Consider the following 19,902-nt stretch of genomic DNA (forward strand, 5'->3'; position numbering starts at 1 on the left):
GCTGGTCCCAGCTCCTGGCTGCTCCCTGTTTCTGGCTCAGCCTTGCTGCTCATGGCCGGCCTCCCCCTGTGGCCACCCTCCCCATGGTCACCCCTGCCCTGCGGTTGCCCTCCCCGTGGCCACTCTCTCCCCATGTCACCCCCATCCCCATGCCCCACAACCTTGTGGCCACCCCCCATGTCCCCTCCCCCAGGGCCCCGTCCCTGCCCTGTCAGTCGCTCACACTCGCTCCCTCTCCACCAGGGCACCGACTCGGAGTCCGAGGACGCGCCACCCCAGCACTCCTTCGTCAACCACTACATGAGCGACCCCACCTACTACAACTCGTGGAAGCGCCGGGCGCCTGGCGGGCGCGCCGCCCCGCACAGGTACCAGGCGGTGGCGGGGGCCGAGGCGGGCCCGCCGCTGCACGCTGTGGTCACCACGCAGAGCGCCGTGTTCGCGCCCGCCGGGCCCGGCGCCCGGACTCCGCTCACCGGCTTCTCCTCCTTCGTGTGAGGCCGCCCGTCCCGGAGCCTATTTTTAAGACAATCAACTCCAGTAACTGAGCTCCAGTTTTTGTTTAACACAAATTCTGATGCGTGATGATTTTACCTACTTGTGAACACTAGATTTCAATTAGAAAGGTTTTTTTAATGGCTTTTTGTAACGTTGCTGCAGGAAGCGGGTTCCTTTGGTTTTCTTTTCTTTTTACGAGAAGGTGTATTTCACTGGTGCAATGGCGTGGCACCCCCGGGCCTCTGAAGACCTCAGACCTCCCCGGTGCCGGGTTTCTCCGTCCTAACATCCAACTAGGAAGGCTGGAGGGGGAGGAAGGGCTGGGGGTCGCGTGAGACCCCCACCTGCCTCCAGGCCGCTCCCCCTTCTGCTCTGCCTCCTCTGCCTGCGGAGAACCAGAGGCCCCGGACGGACGGACGCTGCCTCTGTGACAGCTGGGGCTGCAGCTCTCTCCCGGGGTCTGAAGAGCCAGCGGCTGACCTGGGCTCAGGGCTCTCCGACCGACCGCGCCCAGCTCTGCAGGGTCCCCACTGCACAGGTTCCAGGCGGGAATCAGCTTTAAGGCTCCGGCAGTGGGGCAGGAGATTCCAGGGGACGTCCTCTGACCCGGTGATGGCTCAGCGGCTGCGTTCTGTCGTGCCAGTGGTGAAAGATTCGGGGCTTTCTTCCTCCTTTCTTTCTTTAAACCCCATAGTGCAGGAGCAGGAAACCACCCCCACGGCTAGAAGCCACCCCGATGGCCCTTAGCAAGCCAGCTCCTCCCCGTGAACACACAGCACAGGCCGGCCCACTGGCCCGGAGAAAAGGAGCCAGCGGTTTCAGAATTGCTTGTTGTGTAAGAGGTGTGCATTGTTAACCAGAGTATTTTTTAAACCTTTTTATCTTTTTTTAAAATATGTCACATGAAATGAATGAGTCTCTGCTGTCTCCAGGTGCCTTTTTCTTAATTGTTTAGCTTTGTACACGGGAAAGACGAAAAGCGACAGTCTCCAAATAAAGCGAAGCGGCTCTGAGGAGCCGAGGGCTGGCCCGCTAGAGCTCACAGCCCTCCGTGCCCGCGGGCAGCTGGCCCCCGAGGTCCCCCGGCCACCCCCGCTGCCTGCACCTTGCCCGCCAGCGCTGCTGTTTCCCGTCCCCCCATCCGAGGCCAGCTTTTAGCCTTAACAGGTTTTCTGGAAAAACTTATTTTCCCCTTTGTTATTGTTTAGCTTTAGTTTTTTAGCTAAATGAAGATAGCATGAACTGCTTGGAAAGTCTTGGGTTCTAAACCGTCGCTGTGCCTCCAGCCCATCGCATTATTTTCGCAACAGGTGTCTGAGGTGGCAGAGGGACGGGTGTCCAGTCCCCCAGCCCAGAGCCGGGTCTGGATGTCACCTGAGTGCTGCTGGCGCCAGCCCGTGTGTGTGTCCAGGAGGGCCCCACGTCCCTGTCCCGCCAGCAGGAGTGTGGCACATGAGAGACGCACGGCCACTCTGTCTGTGCACAGGGCAGCAGGGCAGTGCTGTCCCCCAGGTGGCGTGCCGGGGCCCTGAGGGTGGAGGTGCCGGGCCAGCACCTCATGCGGAACATGTGACCCTCTCCTTCCTCCACCTCCAGGGGACAGAGGGCATCTTCACGCTCTGCTGTCAGAGTTGCTGGCTGTGGCCCCAGGAGACCAAGGAGAGTTTTGTGTTGGGTGAAAAGGCCCTTTTCAGTTTTTCCAAAAGTAGAGGGTGTGTGTGGAAAGTTTCCTTCCTCTCTCTCTCCTCCTCCCGCCCCTTCCTTCCTTCCCTCCCTCCCTCCCTGCCTTCTCTCTCTCCTTCTCCCATTCCTTCCTTCTTTTTGTGAGTGGAGGGGGAAACGTTGTAAACCAAAAATCCCAGACGCTCTGCCCAAAGCCGCTTCTGCGCAAGCCTCGCCCCCCACAGTTCACTGGACACGACCCTCCGGGGGCACAGAGCCCACCTCCCTCCTCTCGGCCCCAAGACCCAGGTGGCCAGGAACCCGCAAGGCTGCGACCTGGCCTTCCTGGAAGAGAAGGGCTGGATGGAGAACGTGGACCGCACTGCCTCTGTGCACTCTGCTCTCTAAGCCATACGGACGTCACTTTACGTCATGGGGGACAGTGCCACGCCATCCTGGGAGGAGGACAATCCGGGCTGAGGTGTGGTTTTTGCTTTTGGGTTTGTGACAACCACACGACACTTCTTTTCAGGCTCACTGCATTTCCTGTATTCTCTCTACTTTGAGTAAGCTTTTTTGGTATGGAATTGTCTGTGGAGGCTGCATGGGCACCATGGCTACGGAGGGACTGTTGGCGTCTGCCCTCCCCCGGCCCTGGGGGGCTCTGACCCACGAGAGACACCTGCATCGAAGGAACAGAGTTGGTGTTTCTGGTTAGAGTTCAGCCCCTTCACAATATGGGCCTTGAGAAGCCTCTCGTCTTTAGGGTGGAAAAAAAAAATCACACGACAGGAAAATGGATATTGGACTTTAATCTCAGTTCTGAACAAAGGACAAGCACTGGTTTTTAACCGGGGCAAGATGAGCGTCCTCTTCCTGCCTTCCTCTGCAGTGGTGCCACTCAGGTGCCTCGTGGGGAGCAGGGGCTGCGGGGGCCCCGTGGAAGCCCCCAGCTGGCCGTGAAGAGCAGCGATGACCATGAGCTGCCCCTGCCTGGGAGGAGGACCCTCGAGGCAGCCGGGAGGGCCCCCCCTCTGTCGGAGCGGCAGGGATGGGCTTGCACGGGGCACCAGGGCACAGGTGTCCAGACAGGGGGGCGGCAGGCGGGGCGGTGGCAGTCCCTGTGCCCTGCGGGTGTTAAGCACATCAACTTGACCTCGTTTACCTCGTCCTCTGAATGAGGCCCAGACGGAGCCCTCTCCTGCCCCAGCCTTCCGTCCCCGCCACGCTTTCAAGGATCACCCCATGAAAACGTCACAGCCGAGGAAGACCGGATGTGAGGCGGTGCGGGGATGCCCCCACCCCCGGCCATGGAAGAGACCACGAGTGGGCGGCCCTCCGCCACGGAAAGCTTCCGCCCTCTGGAAACCTTTTTAGCTGCCGCGCTTGGACCTCATCACCACGGGACTGAAGCATGGTGTTTGCATACCGATTCATAGCATGGTTTTTCGGAATTCTTGGCACACGGTGTAGTTCTTCTCCCAATGAGCCATCGGTCCGCGTAGCCAACGTGGCTCTCTTTGATTCCGCATCCCTGTAGCACGGATCCGGTCTGAGAGGTGGAAGGACGTAGAAATCCGCGGACAGGGCTAGCCTGCCGAGGCCACCTCCTCTCTCAGCGCCACCTCTGGTCTCTGGAGAGAGTAGGTCAGTCCAGAAGTTTTCCCCACAATCTTTCCTGGAATTGTGCAGAAAACCAGATCTCATTAAAAAGAAAAAAAAAAAAAAACCCCAACTTGTAGGAAGACAGAGAGGTGCTATGGGTACGATTTTTAATAAAAACATCATTTTGTTCCTTATGCGCTTGTGATTTTCTTCAAGTATTGATGAAATGACTCATGAATTCTAGGCTGTAAAGAGGAAGCACTGAATCTGAACCCAGAGCTGTTCCAGACCCCCTCCTGTTGACGTGCAGGCGGCACGGACGTGCGGGACAGGCAGCAGGGGCCAGAGGGATCCCAGCTCTCCCGGGGAATGCACTCTGGGGGCAGCACCCTGGCCGTGAGCCAGGTGGCCTGTGACGGGTGGCCTGGAATCTGCGCCCCGAGTGGACCGCAGCCATTCTCAGCACCAGTGCCAGGCCCCCACCACCTGGCCGTCCCCCCAAAGACTTCACGGGTGCCCACAGGGGAGACTGCTTGTTACGAAAGTTAGGCTGGGGGAGTGCAGGGCCCTGAGCAAGACTGCCTTCCCTTCTAAGGACTCTCCCCTCGCCCAAGGGCCTCCGCAGGCTCAGAGGGGGCTCTGAGTGGGGGAATGAACGGGCCATTCCCTCTCTTTCTGGCTAGAGGGTTGGACTTGTGTGCAACAGGGGCATGCGGCCACAACACTGGGTCCACCAGGAGGGGTGCATCTTCGCCCTTGTCGTGGGGTCCTGCCAGCCTCCGAGGGTGGTTCTCAACCGCGGTGCTTAAAAGTCCCAGCGCCCAGGACACACCCAGACCAGTGAAGATAGTCTCTGGGCGTGGAGCCTGGCAGCCATTTGTTTTCTTTTGAAAGCTCCCCGAGTGATTCCCACGTGCGGCCAAGGAGGGGGTGTTAGGAAGAGGCCACGGCTGCCGGCTGCAGGGAGGAGGTGGGCCGGGTCCCGGGAGAAGGGGCCTGTGGTTCCCACTTTGTCCGTTTGCTCCGGAAGCAACCACTGCCATTGATGAGCCAAATGTAAGAGGATTTTCATTTTTCTCTCTCTTCTCCACCATTTCCCCCCTGCATCCCATCTCCCATAAATACGAAATTAAAATCTGCACATTTTCCACCGTCTCCGGTATTTTGGAAATCGCAGCTGCCGTGTAGAAGAGAGTTGGCATTTATCAAACACATACCGTGTGCCGGGCTGTGTTCTGTGCACTTTTCATGGGTCCATCCACGGGTCCCGGGACTCCTCCAGGACCTGAGGAGGTAGGCACAGTCAGGGGTCCCGTTTTGTAGGTAAGGAACCGCGACCAGAGAGGGGGAGCTATTTGCCCCATGGTAGACAGCCAGTGAGCAGCAGATCCCGGGTGCAGACCTTAGGCAGCTGAGGGCTACAACCACTGCCCCGCACTGCCTCCCAAGAGGCCGTCAGCTCTCACCTCAGCTGTCCTCAGACCCGTGGACAGTTAGTCTTGGAGAAGCGGGTGCTGCTACACCCAACTCAGAGCCGAGGCAGTCACGGCACCTGCACAGCAACATACAGAAGATTCCATTGTCCCCACGTCATCGTCTCCTAAATTAATAAAGAGAAAATGGCCGTGTTAACTGAGCCTGTGTTATGCAAAGCCTTGCCATTATTACTGTTCTTATTGCTGTTATTATTATTGAAAAGTTAAAGGAAAAAACTTTGGAAGTGTGAGCTTTGATCACAGAGGAAAGCAATCTCTATTGTCTTGGATGACAGTTAGATAAAGCCCCTCAAGAAGGCGGGACACTGAGGTGAGCAGCAGGTGGGGAGTGGGGAACCCTACTGTGGCCTCCGGGCTGTGTGAGCCTTGATTCTGTGGACACAAAGGGGGAGGAGCAAGGGAGGGAGCCGCCAGCTTGGTGCTCACACCTTCCTGGGAGGAGCCTGTGGATTCTTGGGCTTTGAGACCCAACGAGCCCAGCCCCCAGGCCTTCTAAAGCGGGCGTCCAAGGGCGAGGAACCAGTGGGGGCCACAGGTTCAGGTCCATGAGTTCAGCTTTCCTCTGAAAGGAACGAACGGGGGGTCTGGGTCCTCCTCTCCTTCCCAGAGAGCCCCATCCACGGGAAGGAGAAGGCATGGCCGTCGCGAGGACCTTGAACCGCCTGGCACAGCCCCCAGCAAAGCGCGCCTCTGAGCCGAGCTGGTCCCCCAGGGGCAAGCTCGTGTGTGTGCGTGTGTGTGTGTGTGTGTAGGGGGTGTGGTGTCATTTGTGCTTTGACTGCCTAGAACCCATTTGTCCTGCCCAACGACCCCTCGCTGCCTCTGAGCATTGCCTCTCCCCTAAGCAGTACTGTCTGGATGACCTCCCAGGCGACAGATGACCCAAGCCAGGCCGAGGGCGGGGTGCCCCTCCTTGGTGTTGACTCCCCAGCAGGAGAAGGAGCTGGAGGTGTTCTGCGGTCGCTTCTGCCAGATGACCTGCCATTCCGGCGCAGCCCTCTTTCTGCTGCTCCCAGCTGGGTGCCTGTCGCTCCGCAGCTCCCACCGCCTCCCGGAGGCCCTCCTGCTGGACTTCGCCTGAGGCTGTCCACTGCTGCCTCAGGAGAGCCTGCTCGTACCCAGAGGGCCCTCGTCCCCCGGGCCTGAGCCCGCCACTCCCTCTGGCGAGGCTGCCCTGGAGGCCCCGGCCAGCACTGCCTCGGGCAGCACCCCAGCAGGCCAGCCTCAGTGGGACAGCTGCCTCCCACCTGCCCCGGCTCTGGGGTTCAGTACGCAGGGCTCCCGGCCAGGACGCTGCCACTCCACATTACCAGGGAGGCCTGGCGCACGGTGTGCCATGAATGTAAGCCTTATGCGGGATTTCCACAAAATGAGGCATTTCCAGGACAAAAAAACACAACGCTCTGTGAAGGTCAGGAACTATTTGTAAACAGCCCCAGCCCTGTGTCTGTCAGTCGGCCTCGCTGTGCCCACCCAACGGGCGTCCATGGGTGGACTCAGGTGGATGCTGACCCGCGTGGGCCCCTCCTGCACTGCAGCCTTGTCCTTCTGACCGTGACCGAGAGGCAGTGGGTGGTCCCTGTGGCCCCAGTGCGTGTCCTCAGGGTACACGCTCCTGTGGGAAAGAGAAGCCACGGGGCCTGGCTTTGGAAAGCACCGTCTGCTGTGAGCCCCCACGGCCCCCACCACGTAACTCAGGCGATGCTGCCACGGCCTCGTCCCCCCACTCAGGCTATGGATGCACAGCGCCAAGAAGAAGGAAGCAGGAAGGGGGTCGAGGTTGGTGACAGGGCCTTACCGTACTTCCCAAGAAAACCGAAATTCGACGTGGTTATTGCCAATTTCTGTGGCCTCCAGAAGTAGGTTTCAGAGGTTTGGTTTTGTCATAAAGTGGAACCATTTTCAGATACTTTATTTGGGAGCTGCGGGACGTTTTGCAAACCTTCTGATGAAACAGCCTGTGTTCCTAAAACGGCTGATTCGCCAGACGCGTGTTTTAAAATGATGTGAACTTGTCCGTGGCTTTGCTCGTACGAGCGCCTTGGGACTTGCCAAAAAGTCTTTCGCTTTAATGGCTTAAGTCAATTAACAGGCAGCGCAGGCGAAAACTCCAAGCTGTTAATTTCAGGCTCTGCGGTCTTAAAACGTCCTGCGTCTCCTCAGATAAGACAATATTCTGCAGTCATTAAGCAAACCACTACATTATGGGGTTGAACTGGATCCAGACTCAATATTTTAATTTAAAAAATTCAAATTTCTGAGGCCTCCTGAACATATTTCTGTGGGATTTTCCAACCAGCAGACGGTGTAGTTACCCTCTGACTTGGGCGGAGGAGAGGGTGGGTCTGGAGAGCCCCATGGGGCCCCAGAGGGAGCCCAAAAGGAAAATTCTATTCAGCTGATGGAGCCCGGGGTCTACAGGTAAGAGTCCCATGCCTCCCTCTGTCTTAGGGGACGTTTTGCAAGAACATTGAGCACAGAAACCCAGGGACTTGTTGCTCCAGGACTGAGATGTAACAGAAACCCAGAGAAGCCACTCAGAAGGCCTCCAGGGGCATCTCTGCTGCAGAGAGTGGCCACACGGCCTCGCCAGGACCCCCAGGGAGGGGAGCCTCGTCTGCGTCTCTGGGAGCCCCCCTTTCCTCGTCTGCCTCAGGAGCACCCACTCACTGCCCCCAGTGTGGGCCAAGCCCTACACAAAGCCCAGAGACGCGCTGTTCCTCCCGAGTCACCTCCAGCACAGATGTCACAGGCCACGCACAGCAGGAAACCACTTATGCTACGTCCACACATCAGAACCTATGCAGTTATTTAAAAGAACGAGATGGAATTACATACACGGGCACAGAGCAATCTCCAAGTTAGAGCAGTAAGCGCAAAAATGTGTCCTTCTGTGTGTCTGTGTACACACATGCACACTCACATATACACACATATGCACTAGAATGGGTCGAGACTCTCTCTGGAAAGATGGCCAAGAACTTGGTAACCATGGTTCCCTCTAGAGAGGGGATGAAAGGAGAGAGTAACCTTCGCACTGTCTGAACTTTTCACCATGTACGTGCATTATCTTTTCAGATAAAAAAGAGGAACACTGACCAATGCCAGGGCATCTGGGCTGACTGGGCCCCTCCCCCACGTTACCACCATACCTGCCTCTCTTGGCATCCCGGGCACTGGACATAGATGGGAATTGAAAAGGATGGGCCACTTCCTAGCTGTGTGGTCTTGGGAAAATTGCTAATCCTCTCTGATTTTTTTCTTTTCTGTAATGCAGTCATGGGTCACTTAATGACTAGGATACATTCTGAGAAATGCATCCTTAGGCTATTTTGTCATCGTGTGAATGTCACAGAGTGTACTTACACAAACCTACACAGTACAGCCTTGCCTACAGGCAAGATTCCCATGAAGATTTTGTAAGCGCATTGAGCGCTGGAAAATCGGGGGCTTCTGCTCGTGATGAGATGTGACACACCTAGGCTGCATGGTACTAATCTTATGGGACCACCATCGTCTGTGGAGTCTGTCGTTGACTGAAACATCGTTATGCGGCGCATGACCATGCAACACTAGGCTATTTTGAGGCTTAAGTGAGAAATGGATGGGAAAGCAGTTTGCAGACTCCAAAGATATGTACAGTTTTGAGAGAAAGGAGCCTGGTTCAAACCAACATTCACCACCCTGCTTTCAGCCAGCCCACACTGCAGCTGGACTGTGTGGTCCACATTTCACTCAGGGGCAGCTTCTTTTGGTTAAGATGTTGTACCTTGGGTCGGTCCCATCTTCCATTCAGATTCTGTCTGTACCGGAAAGTGTCATCGATTTTTTTAAATTATTTTTTAAGTTTTAGAAATATTTACTCATCTAACTCGTGACTCGAAAACTTAGCTTGCTAAGCCCCGCTCTCTCCCACCCCGTCACCTCTTTTCCTCTATCACCTCCTCCTTGTCCTCGCTTCCTGAGAAGCTTCTAATTCTGATTCTCTTTCATCACATCGAGGGCAATCACCACTAGATTTGGTGTCTGTGTTTTCTTTTGCCTTCCGAGTGAATCAGGATCCCCCTCGGACTAAGACTGGAAACACACTGGAATCTCAAGGAGGCTACGGAGCATCCTGGGGGCTGTTAGCAGAGATGATTGGAAAGCGAGGAGATGAACAGCGGAGGAAGCACACGGTGGGATGAGGTCATGGTCCTCACAGCTCCAAGGCCCACGTCTGCTTTGCCAAATCCACCACCAGTCAATTCATCTGCCATCTTTTGACGTCCTGCTTCCATCTATCCGACAGAAAGAGGGGCTTTCTCCATGCCAGGGCTTAGGGAAGCGTTAGGCCAGTAGGTAGCCGCTAAACAGAGGACGATGACACTGCAGGAAGTCTGGAATCAAGAGAGTCCTGTGATTTTCTCTGTCCCTTCGAGGCACAGCCTCTGCATGGCTGTCTTCCCAGTGTACGGATCTTTAGGAACTAAAATCCTGCATCGGATGCCGTCAAAATCCTGGGGCAGTGGCCCCCTCCCAGGCTTGTGCCAGCTGATTCGATTGTAGTATGTGTGTATGCAGATTATTTACTCACATTTCTCTACTTCGAAATGCACCTGCATATGACTTTCTGTTTTCTAGAGTGGTGTGTTTTCACTTTTCCTTAGTCGTTTCTAACCGGGCCAGCCCATTCCCTTTGGGGATTGGAAGAGGTGCCATGAGGGGGTTTCACGTGATATTTTTAATATTTAAAAATGCCCAATGGAAGGTCATCTATTTTTGCTTACTTAGGCTGTGCAGGTTTCTTTGGTTTGGGCTGAAATAACATCCAGTTATTGAGGGCCAGCGGTGCTGATGGGCGCTGCAGGGTGGGCCCCGGAGGCCGCCTGTCTGAACTCACACCCGGGTCCCATCCTTCCTGCTTTGTGACCTGGGGTAGGTTCTTACTGAGGCCAAGCTCAGTTTTCCCATCTGTAAAATGTGGACACTTAGAACACTCAAGAAACAGTGACTATTATTATTGTACCTGATTCTTAAAATAATCATGAAAAGAAAACTAGGTGTTACTTAATAGTCATTCATTCATCCACAGATCTGTTGAGCTCTTTACAGTGTTCAGGGAACTTGGGAAACATCAGTGAAAAAAACAAGGCGAAAATCCCCCTCGACTGTGAGATTGACATTCAAGAAAAGGGAGCCAGAGATAAACAACAGACACCACTAAGACGTGAGCTGTCTAGACTGCTCAGGGTTATGAGTGTAAGAGAAACGGAAGAAGCAGAGCTGGTGAGGGATGTGGGGAGAGTAGTTATCATTCTAACTAGGGTCGTTAGTGCGGCCTCAGTGAAAAAGTGGCCTTCCGCCAAAACCTTGACGGCGCCACCCGTGCCGTTATTTGAGGAAAAGGAAAAGAAACTTGTTAAATAGATAAAATCTTCCAAAAGAGGAGGGAAAAAAGATAAACGTGGCTCTTCAGAGAAAACATTCGGAAACCCAGAGCATAGTCCGTGGTGCTGTTCGGTTCCTACAACACACACACTCCGAGGACTTGCTCCTGGGCAGAGGTTTCTGAGAGCATCATGCGGAAGTTTCTGGGCCTTCCAGGGAGAGTGCGGACGCAGATTGAACAGCTGCAGTGGGGCCAGCACAGCTCATTGGTCTAGAGGAGGGGTTTGGAGAGGACAGCAGCCGAGGCCAAATGCAGCCCAGCGCCTGTTTCTGTTTTTCTAAAAGCTTTATTGAGAAATAATTTATATGCCGTACCATGTGGTTCGCCTGTTCCAAGTGTACGAGTCAATGGTTCTGACTTGTCCATCTACAGAGTTGTGCACCCATCACCTTATTCAAAGTTTAGAATGTTTTTATCATCCCAAAAGGAAATCTTGTACCATGAACAGTCACTCACCGTTGGCCCCTAAGCCTGTCCCCCGGCCAGCCTAGGCAACCACTAATCTATTTTCTGTCTCTACACCTTTGCCTATTCTGGACACTTCGTCTAAATGAAATCATACCAAAAGTGGCCTTTTGTGGCTGGCTTCTTTCACTGAGCACGATGTTTTCAAAGTCATCCGTGCTGTGGCATATATCAATACTTGGTTCCTTTTTTTTGCCAAATAATATTCCATTGCATGGATGTGCCACATTTTGTTTACCCATTCAGCAGTTAATGGATATTTGAATTGTTTCTATTTTTTTTTTTTTTTTGGTCAATTATGAGTCATGCTGCTATGAACATTTCTGTGCAAGTTTTTGTGTGGACATAGGTTTTCATTTCTTTCGAGCATGTACCTAGGAGTGGAATTGCTGGATGGTACGGTAACCCTATATTTAACATTGTGAGGAACTGCCAGACTGCTTTCCAATGTAGCTGCGCCATTGTACATTCTCATCATCAAAGTATGAGAGTTGTAATTTCTCCACATCCTTGTAATTGTATGTCTTTTTTCTAGCCATCCTAATCGGTATAAAGTGGTATGTTGTGGTTTTAATTTGCATTTCTCTAAAAATGCTGTTGAGCATCTTTTCATGGACTTGGTAGACATGCGTCTGCTTTTGAGAAATGGTTATTGAAATGCTTTGCCCATTTTTAAATGGAGCTGTTTATCTTTTTATCATTGAGTCTTAAGAGTTCTTCATGTGTTCTGGATACAAGTCCCTCGTTAGATATGTGATTTGTAAATATTTTCTCTCAGTCTGGGGTTGTCTTTTTGCTTTCTCGATGGTGTCCTTTGAAGCATAAAAAATTTTAGTTTTAATGAAGTTCAATGTATCTGTCTCCCCTTTATCATTTGTGGTTTTGGTGTGTTATCTAAGAGCTCGTTGCCTAGCCCAAGATCACAAAGACTGACTTCTTTGTTTTCTTCCAAGAGTTTTATAGTTTTACCTCTTACATTTAGGTCCGTGGTCCACTTTGAGTTAATTTTGTGTATGGTGTGAGGTATGGGCTAAAATTCTATCATTCACATGTGCATTTCCAGTTGTCCTGGCACCATTTGTTGAAAAGACTATTCTCCCCACTGACTTGTTTTGGCATCTCTGTCCAAAAGGAAAAAAAAAATCAATTGACCATAAATAGGAGGGGTTCATGGTGGGTTCTGCATTCTATTCCCTTGACCCCTACGTCTGCCCTCGTGTCAGTGCCACGCTGCCTTGATTATGGGAGTAGGTTTGAAATTGGGAAATGTGAGTTCTCCAACTTTTTATTCTTCTTTTTCAAGATGGTTTTAGTTGCTCAAGATCCCTTACATTTCCATATGAATTTTAGGATTAGTTTGTCAATTTCTGGAAAAAAAGAAGAAAAATGCTGACTGGAGTTGCACTGAATCTATAGATCAGTTTGGGGAGTATTGCCGTCTTAACGACATTAAGCCTTCTGATCCGTGAACATGGAATGTTTTCTCATTTATTTAGATCTTTAATTTCTTCACGGCAGGGTAACCCAGCAAACACTACCCCAGCCGGATGGTCAAGGTTAACACCATCAGTGATGTCATGTAGACAGCATGCACCCTTGACAAGACGCGATGAGAAGGTCGCTTCACCTTTGTAGTTTTCATCCCAAAACCCATAACCAGTCTTATTATGAAAAAAAAATCAGGGGCTGGCCCCGTAGCACAGCAGTTAAGTTCACACGTTCCGCTTCTCGGCGGCCTGGGGTTTGTCGGTTCGGATCCTGGGTGCGGACATGGCACCGCTTGGCAAGCCATGCTGTGGTAGGCGTCCCACATATAAAGTAGAGGAAGATGGGCACGGATCTTAGCTCAGGGCCAGGCTTCCTCAGCAAAAAAGGGGAGGACTTGCAGTAGTTAGCTCAGGGCTAATCTTCCTCAAAAAAAAAAAAAAAGAAAAAGAAAAACAAATCAGAAAAGCCCAAATTGAGGGGTATTGTACAAAACTCCTGACCAGTACTCCTCAAAACTGTCAAGGTCATCAAAAACAACGAGAGTCTGAATAACTGTCGAAGACCAGGGGCATCTAAGGAGACAGGATGACTGAATGTCATGTAGGATCCTGGAGGGAATCCCGGGACCGAAAAAGGTAAAAACTGGTGAAATCCCAATAAAGTGGAGAGTTTAGTTACTAGTGATTTATCAGTGTTGGTTCCTTGTAGCCAAACGTCCCAGAGTAACCTACGATGTTAACAGTAGGGGAAAAGAAGTGGGGTACACAGGAACTCTCTGCAGTGTCTTTGCAACTTTTCTGTAAATTAAACCTGTTATAAAATAAACTTTGTTTAAATTGGGACACCTCAGAGTTAAAGGCTGAGTGATATGCTAGGAGGAAATATTTGCAACTGTAAGAAACAAATGAATAACAGCAAGGGTATATGAAGAAGTCCTACCAATCAATAAGAAAAAGCCAAAAAGAATTTTATAAAAATTGGGCATGGGGAGCTGGCCCCATGGCAGAGTGGTTAGGTTTGCGCTCTCTGCTGCAGGTGGCCCAGTGTTTCCTTGGTTCGAATCCTGGGCGCGGACATGGCACCGCTCACCAAACCATGCTGAGGCAGCGTCCCACATGCCACAACTGGAAGGACCCACAACAAAGAATATACAACTATGTACTAGGGGGCTTTGGGGAGAAAAAGGAAAAAAATAAAATCTTTTAAAAAATTGGGCATGGGATCCAAACAGGAAAATCTTAGAAGAAACATAAATGGCCAAAAATATTTTAAAAGATCTCAGTCCTGCTAGTAATTAGTCCTATGGAACTCAGACAAAACTGGGAATACTTCTCACACACTGGCTTGTAATAAATGAAAAGATTCACAATGTCAAACGCTGATGAGTTACGTTGGAACAGGAATTCTCACTAACTATGGTGAGTGTGGACGGGTGGTTAGACTGTTAGTAAGTAGCAAGCTAAGCCTAGTGTTAGTAATAAGTAAAATTTTAAAATATGCGTACTCACTGATCTAGCAATCCTTTTCTAAGTGTCTACCCCAGAAAAGCCACTTCACGAATGCTCAAACAGGCAGGAATAAGAACGTCATTAGCATCATTGTTTATAATAGCAAAAACTTATAAATAAAATTCTTCAGTAGTAGACTCGTTGCATAAATTGCATTCATTTATAATATGGAACACAATTCCTTTTTTAGCAGCAGCTAAAACAAATGAGGTAGAGTAGTGGCAAGTGGAGCGACATGGAGTGATTCCTGAGACATACTAAATGGACACAGCGAATTACAGAACAATATTTTAGCATTTGACTGTTTATAGAAAGCAAAACCATACATATCTGTATATACAAATGTGTGTAGGTAACCAAAGAGGGTAAGAGTCTATAAAGAAAACCACTAAATCTAGAAAAATAATTAGCTCTGAGGAAGAGTTACAATGGAGGAAGAGCTTAAAACTGAATAATAAGATAACTGAAATGAAAGTCTCAATGGAGGGAGTCAACATCAGAATGGAGAGGACAGAGGAAAGAATCAGTGAACTTGAGGATAGGACAATAGGCGTTACCAATCTGGACAACAGGAAGAAAATAGACTGAAAAACAAAATGAACACAATCTTGGAGGCATTTGGATCTTTAACCAAAAATCTATAACAAAAGATTTGGGTCATCAAAATCCCAGAAGGAGAAGAGAAAGAGAGTGTGGCTGGAAAATGCATTTAAGGAAATAATGGCTGATAAGAAATGAAGAACTCCAGCCATTTGTGACAACATGGATGGAGCTTGAGGGTATTATGCTGAGTGAAATAAGTCAGAGGGAGAAGGTCAAATATTGTATGATCGCACTCATAAGTAGAGGATAAAAACAACGACAAACAAACACATAGGAACTGAGATTGGATTGGTGGTTACCACAGGGGAAAGGAGGAGGGGGGGAGGGCAAAGGGGGTATTAGGCTCACATGTGTGATGACGGACTATAATTAGTTTTTGGGTGGTGAACATGATGTAATCTACACAGAATTCAAAATATATTACGATGTACATCTGAAAGCCATATAATGTTATAATCCAACGTTACTGCAGTAAAAATTAAAATAAAAAAAAGAGAAATAATGGCTGAAAATTTCCCAAATTTGGCAAAAGATATAAATGCACAGGTTCCAGAAGTTGACCCCAAAAAAGGTAAACCCAAAGAAATTCACGTCAAGACACATCGTAGTCCAACTTCTGAAAACTAAAGACAAAAAATCTTGAAAGCAGCCAGAGAAAAATGATACATTGGCTGTAGGGAAAATAATTCAAATGAGAATGATTTCTCCTCAGAAACCATAGAGGACAGAAGGAAGCGGCACACCATTTTCCAAGTGCTGAAAGAAAAGAATAGTCACCTACAATCCAATATCCAGCAAAAATATCCGTCAGGAACAAAGGGGAATAAACGCAGTCTCAGAAGAAGGAAAACTAGGAGAATTTTTAACCAAAAGATTGTAAAGGAAGCTCTTCAGACAAGAGGGAAATGATACCAGAAAAAACCCTGGGACATCAGGAAGGATGGAAGAACACCGGAAAGAATACAAATATGGGCAAACGCCACGGACTGTCCCTCCCCTCTCAGGTTTCCAAATTATGTTTGACAGTTGAAGCAAAAATGATAGCACTCTTTAATGTGTTCTCATTGTAAGTAGAGGAAATATTTAGGACAATTATTTTATAAATGGGGAGGGTAATGGATGTAAGTTTTCCACACTTCATTTTAACTGGTGAAATGTCACGTAAATAGACTGTGGGAAGTTATGTACGTGTAATATCATTCTAGAGTAACAACTAATACAATTTGAAAGACGTACACTCAAAAACACTGTAGATAAATCAAAACAGAATTCTAAAAAGGCTCACAGAACCCTTAGGAAGATAGGAAAAAGAAAGCAGAGAAACAGAACACAGAGAGAACAAACTACAAGCAAAAAATAAAATGACAGTGCTAACATTTCAATAATTACATTAAATGCAAATCGTCTAAATACACCAATAAAAGGCTGAGTTGACGGGGAGGAAATAATGACCAAACTATATGCTATCTATAGTAAACAAACTTCAAATACAATGATATAGGTAGGCTGAAAGTAAAAGAATAGAAAAACACTAATCAAAAGAAAGGAGGAGTGGTTGTATAAAATCAGGTAAAATAAACTTCAAAGCAAAGAAAATTACCAGAGACAGACATTACGTCATAACTAAAGGATCAATCTGACAAGAAGACAGCAGTCCTAAATATGTATGCACTAAACAACAGAGCCAGAAATAAGTCAAGCAAAAACTGATAGAACTGAAAGGAGAGATAGACACATCTACAGTTATAGTTGTAGACTTCAACACCCTTCTCTCAACAATTGATAGCACAGCTAGACAAAAAAAAACAAGTAGGGTTATATAAAAGCTTGAGAACACCGTCAACCGTCAGGATTAAGTGACGTTTATAGAAAATTCCATCCCACAACAGCAGAATACAGATCCTTTTCAGTGTATTCATGGAACGTTACCCAAGATAGATGATATCCTGAGCCATAAAACAAACCTCAGTATATTTAAGAGCATTGAAATTATAAAGAGTGTGTACACTGAGCACAATGGAAGCAAACCGAAAATCGATGATAGAAAGATAGCAGGAAATTCTTCAAACATTTGAAACCTAAAAATACAATTCTAAATAATCCATGGGTCAAAGAAGAAATTCTCAGGGAAATAAAAAAAAAATACATATAACTGAATTAAAATGAAAATACAAATCAATTGGTAGGTTGAAGCTAAAAGAGTTCTGAGAGGGAAATTTATAGCACTAAATATTTACGTTAGAAGAGAAGCAATTATCAAATCAATAATCTAAGCTTCCACCTCAAGAAACTAGAAAAAGGATAGAAAAGTAAAACCAAAGCAAGGAGAAAGAAGTCGATAATAAGAGCAGAAATCAATGAAATTAAAACCAGAAAAATAATAAAGAAAAATCAGTCAAACAAAAAGCTGGCCTTTAAAAGGTTTAAGAAAACTGACAAACCTCTAGCAAGATTGACAAATAAAAGTGAAAAGACACAAATTATTATCACGAATGAGACACAGGATATCATTACAGACCCCACAGATATCAAAAGAATAAGGTACTACTACAGATAACTCTACACACATAAATTTGACAACTTAGATAAAACAGATAAATTTCTTGAAAAGTACCGACTACCACAACTCACTCAGTATGAAATAGATCATTTGAATAGCCTTATAACTATTAAGGAAATTGAATTTGTAATTTAAAACATCCTAAAAAAGAAACTTCCACACTGGGATGGATTCACTGGAAGAATGCTACCAAATATTTAAAGAACAATTAATGCCAATTCTACAGAATCTATTACAGAAAACAGAAGAGGTAGGCACACTTCCCAACAAATATTATGAGGCAAGTATTAGCCTGATGCTAAACTCATATGGACACAGATCAATAAAGAAAATTGCAGATCAATGTCGTGCATGAATATAGAGACAGATTATTAACAAATATTAGCAAATAGAATTCAGAAATATATAAAAAGAATTATGCACCATGACCAAGAGGGGCTTATTCCAGGCATGCAAGCCTGATTCAACATTAGAAAAGTAATCAATGCAATCTACTATATTAACAAGCTCAAGGGAAAAAAAATCACATGATCATATCAATTGATGCAGAAAAAGCATTTGACAAAACTCAACAGCCATTCAGTTCAAAACTCTCAGAAAATTAGGAATAAAGGGGAACTTCTGCAACTTACTAAAGAACATCTATGAAAACCCTGCAGCTAACAACATACTTAAAGGTGAAGTTTGAAAGTTTTCCCCTAAAATGGGGAAAAAGGCAAGGATGTCCACTCTTACCACTGCTATTAAACATAGTTCCGGAAGTTATATCCAGAAAATGAAGGTCATACTCTGAAAAGGAAGAAATAAAACTTTCTCTATTTGCTGACAACATCATGAACTGCAGAGAAAATTCCAAGGAATCTACAATAAAACTTGTGGAACTAATAAGTGAGTTCAGCAAGATCTGTGTACAAGAACTGTACACAAAATCATATTACAGATATTAATACACTATACAGTAGCAATGGTTTTCTACACACTAGCAATAGATATGATAATATACGATATCACTTCCAATTGCTCAGAAAAACAAAATACTTAGGGGTGAATCTAACACAACAAGTATAGGACTTATATGCTGAAAACTACAGAATGCTGATGAAAGAAATCAAGGAAGATCTAAATAAATGGAGAGACATACTATGTTCATGGAGTGGACGATTCGACACAGGAAAGATCCCAGTCCCACCCAAATTGATGTACAGACTTAACACAATTTCTATCCGTATTCCAGGAAGATTGTTTGTAGGTATAGACAAGATTATTCTTGGTTAAGGAAGTATATGAAAAGGTTAAGAAAGTATAATAGCTAAAGCAATTTGGAAAAAAGAAGAGTAGGTGGGAAGAATCACTCTACCCAATTTCAAGACACTATATAGCTACAGTAAGAAGGACTGTGTGCTATCAAGAGAGGGATGGATGCATAGATTAATAGCACCAAATAGAGAACCCATAAATAGCCCCACATTAGTATGGCCAATTGATTTTTGACAAAAGTACAAAGGTAATTTAATGGAGAAAGGAAGTCTTTTCAAGAAATGGTGCTGGAGCAATTAGACATCCATAGGCCACAAGTGAACCTCAGCTTAAACCTCCTCCCAGTGGGTTATACACCTTATACAAAAGTTAACTCAAAATAGATTACGTATTTAAATGTAAAACGTAAAATTATAGAACTTTTAGAGAAAAACATAGGCAATCCTACAGATTTCCAAGTCTAGGTAAAGAATTCTTAGACTTGATACCAAAAACACAAAAAAGAAAAAAATCAATAAACTGGACTTCATCAAAATTAAAAATATTTGCTCTGCAAAAGCCCCTGCGAAGAGAATGAAAAGGCAAGCTGTAGACTATGAGAAAATATTTGCAGCTCACACATCTGACAAAAGACTCATGTCTGGAATATATAAAGAACTCTCAAAACTCAACAGTAAAATAAAAGCCAAGCAATTCAATTAGAAAACGGCCTAATGCATGAAGAAATATTTCACCAAAGAAGATACACAGATGGTAAAAAAAAAAGCGTGTGAAAAGTGTTCAACATCACTAGTCGTTAGGGAAACACAAATTAAGACCATGATGAGGTATCCTTGTACAACTATCAGAACAGCTAAAATAAAAATACTGACAATACCAAATGCTGGTGAGGATGTGGGAAGACTGGATCTCTCCTCCATGGCTGGTGGGAATGTAAAATGTGACGGCATGGCAGCGTCTTAAAAAACTAAACATATCTTTAACATACTATCCAACAATTACACTCTGGGCATTTATCCCAGAGAAATGAAAACATGTTATTGCAAAAACCTGTGCATGACTGTTCATAGCAGCCTTATTTGTAAGAGCCAGAAAAAAACCCAAACAACTAAAATGTCCCTCAGTAGGTGAACGGTCAACCAAATTGCAGCATATCCTTACAATGGAGTATTACTCAGCAATGAAAAGGAATGAACTGCTGATACACACGACTTGGATGGATCTCAAGGGCATTATGCTGAATGAAACAAACCAATCTTACAAGGTTACATACTGTATGATTCCATTTACATAACATTCTTCAAATGACAAAAGACGAAACACAGATTT

At 47.1% G+C, this 19,902-nt stretch overlaps 1 protein-coding gene and 1 long non-coding RNA gene across 4 annotated transcripts in view; one reads left to right on the plus strand and one right to left on the minus strand.

The window, feature by feature from the left end:
• Nucleotides 1–3,959, plus strand: part of SDK1 (sidekick cell adhesion molecule 1) — an 865,901-nt gene extending 861,942 nt beyond the window's left edge. For 2 of the 3 annotated variants that reach the window (XM_070484134.1, XM_070484136.1), the window contains one exon: nucleotides 244–3,959. In XM_070484134.1, the coding sequence (XP_070340235.1) occupies nucleotides 244–498 (255 nt within the window). In that variant the 3' untranslated portion in view covers nucleotides 499–3,959. The remainder of the gene's footprint in view (nucleotides 1–243) is intronic. The other variant, XM_070484135.1, reaches the window with a different exon arrangement.
• LOC139040134 (uncharacterized) lies at nucleotides 3,700–5,364 on the minus strand. Its single transcript, XR_011494051.1, has 3 exons — nucleotides 5,232–5,364; nucleotides 4,983–5,050; nucleotides 3,700–3,838 (listed from the first exon to the last, which is right to left on the minus strand). It is a non-coding gene; the product is annotated as an uncharacterized lncRNA (long non-coding RNA).
• Nucleotides 5,365–19,902: the final 14,538 nt, after the last annotated feature.

Source organism: Equus asinus, chromosome 14 (assembly GCF_041296235.1).
Source record: "Equus asinus isolate D_3611 breed Donkey chromosome 14, EquAss-T2T_v2, whole genome shotgun sequence".
NCBI lineage: Eukaryota > Metazoa > Chordata > Mammalia > Perissodactyla > Equidae > Equus > Equus asinus.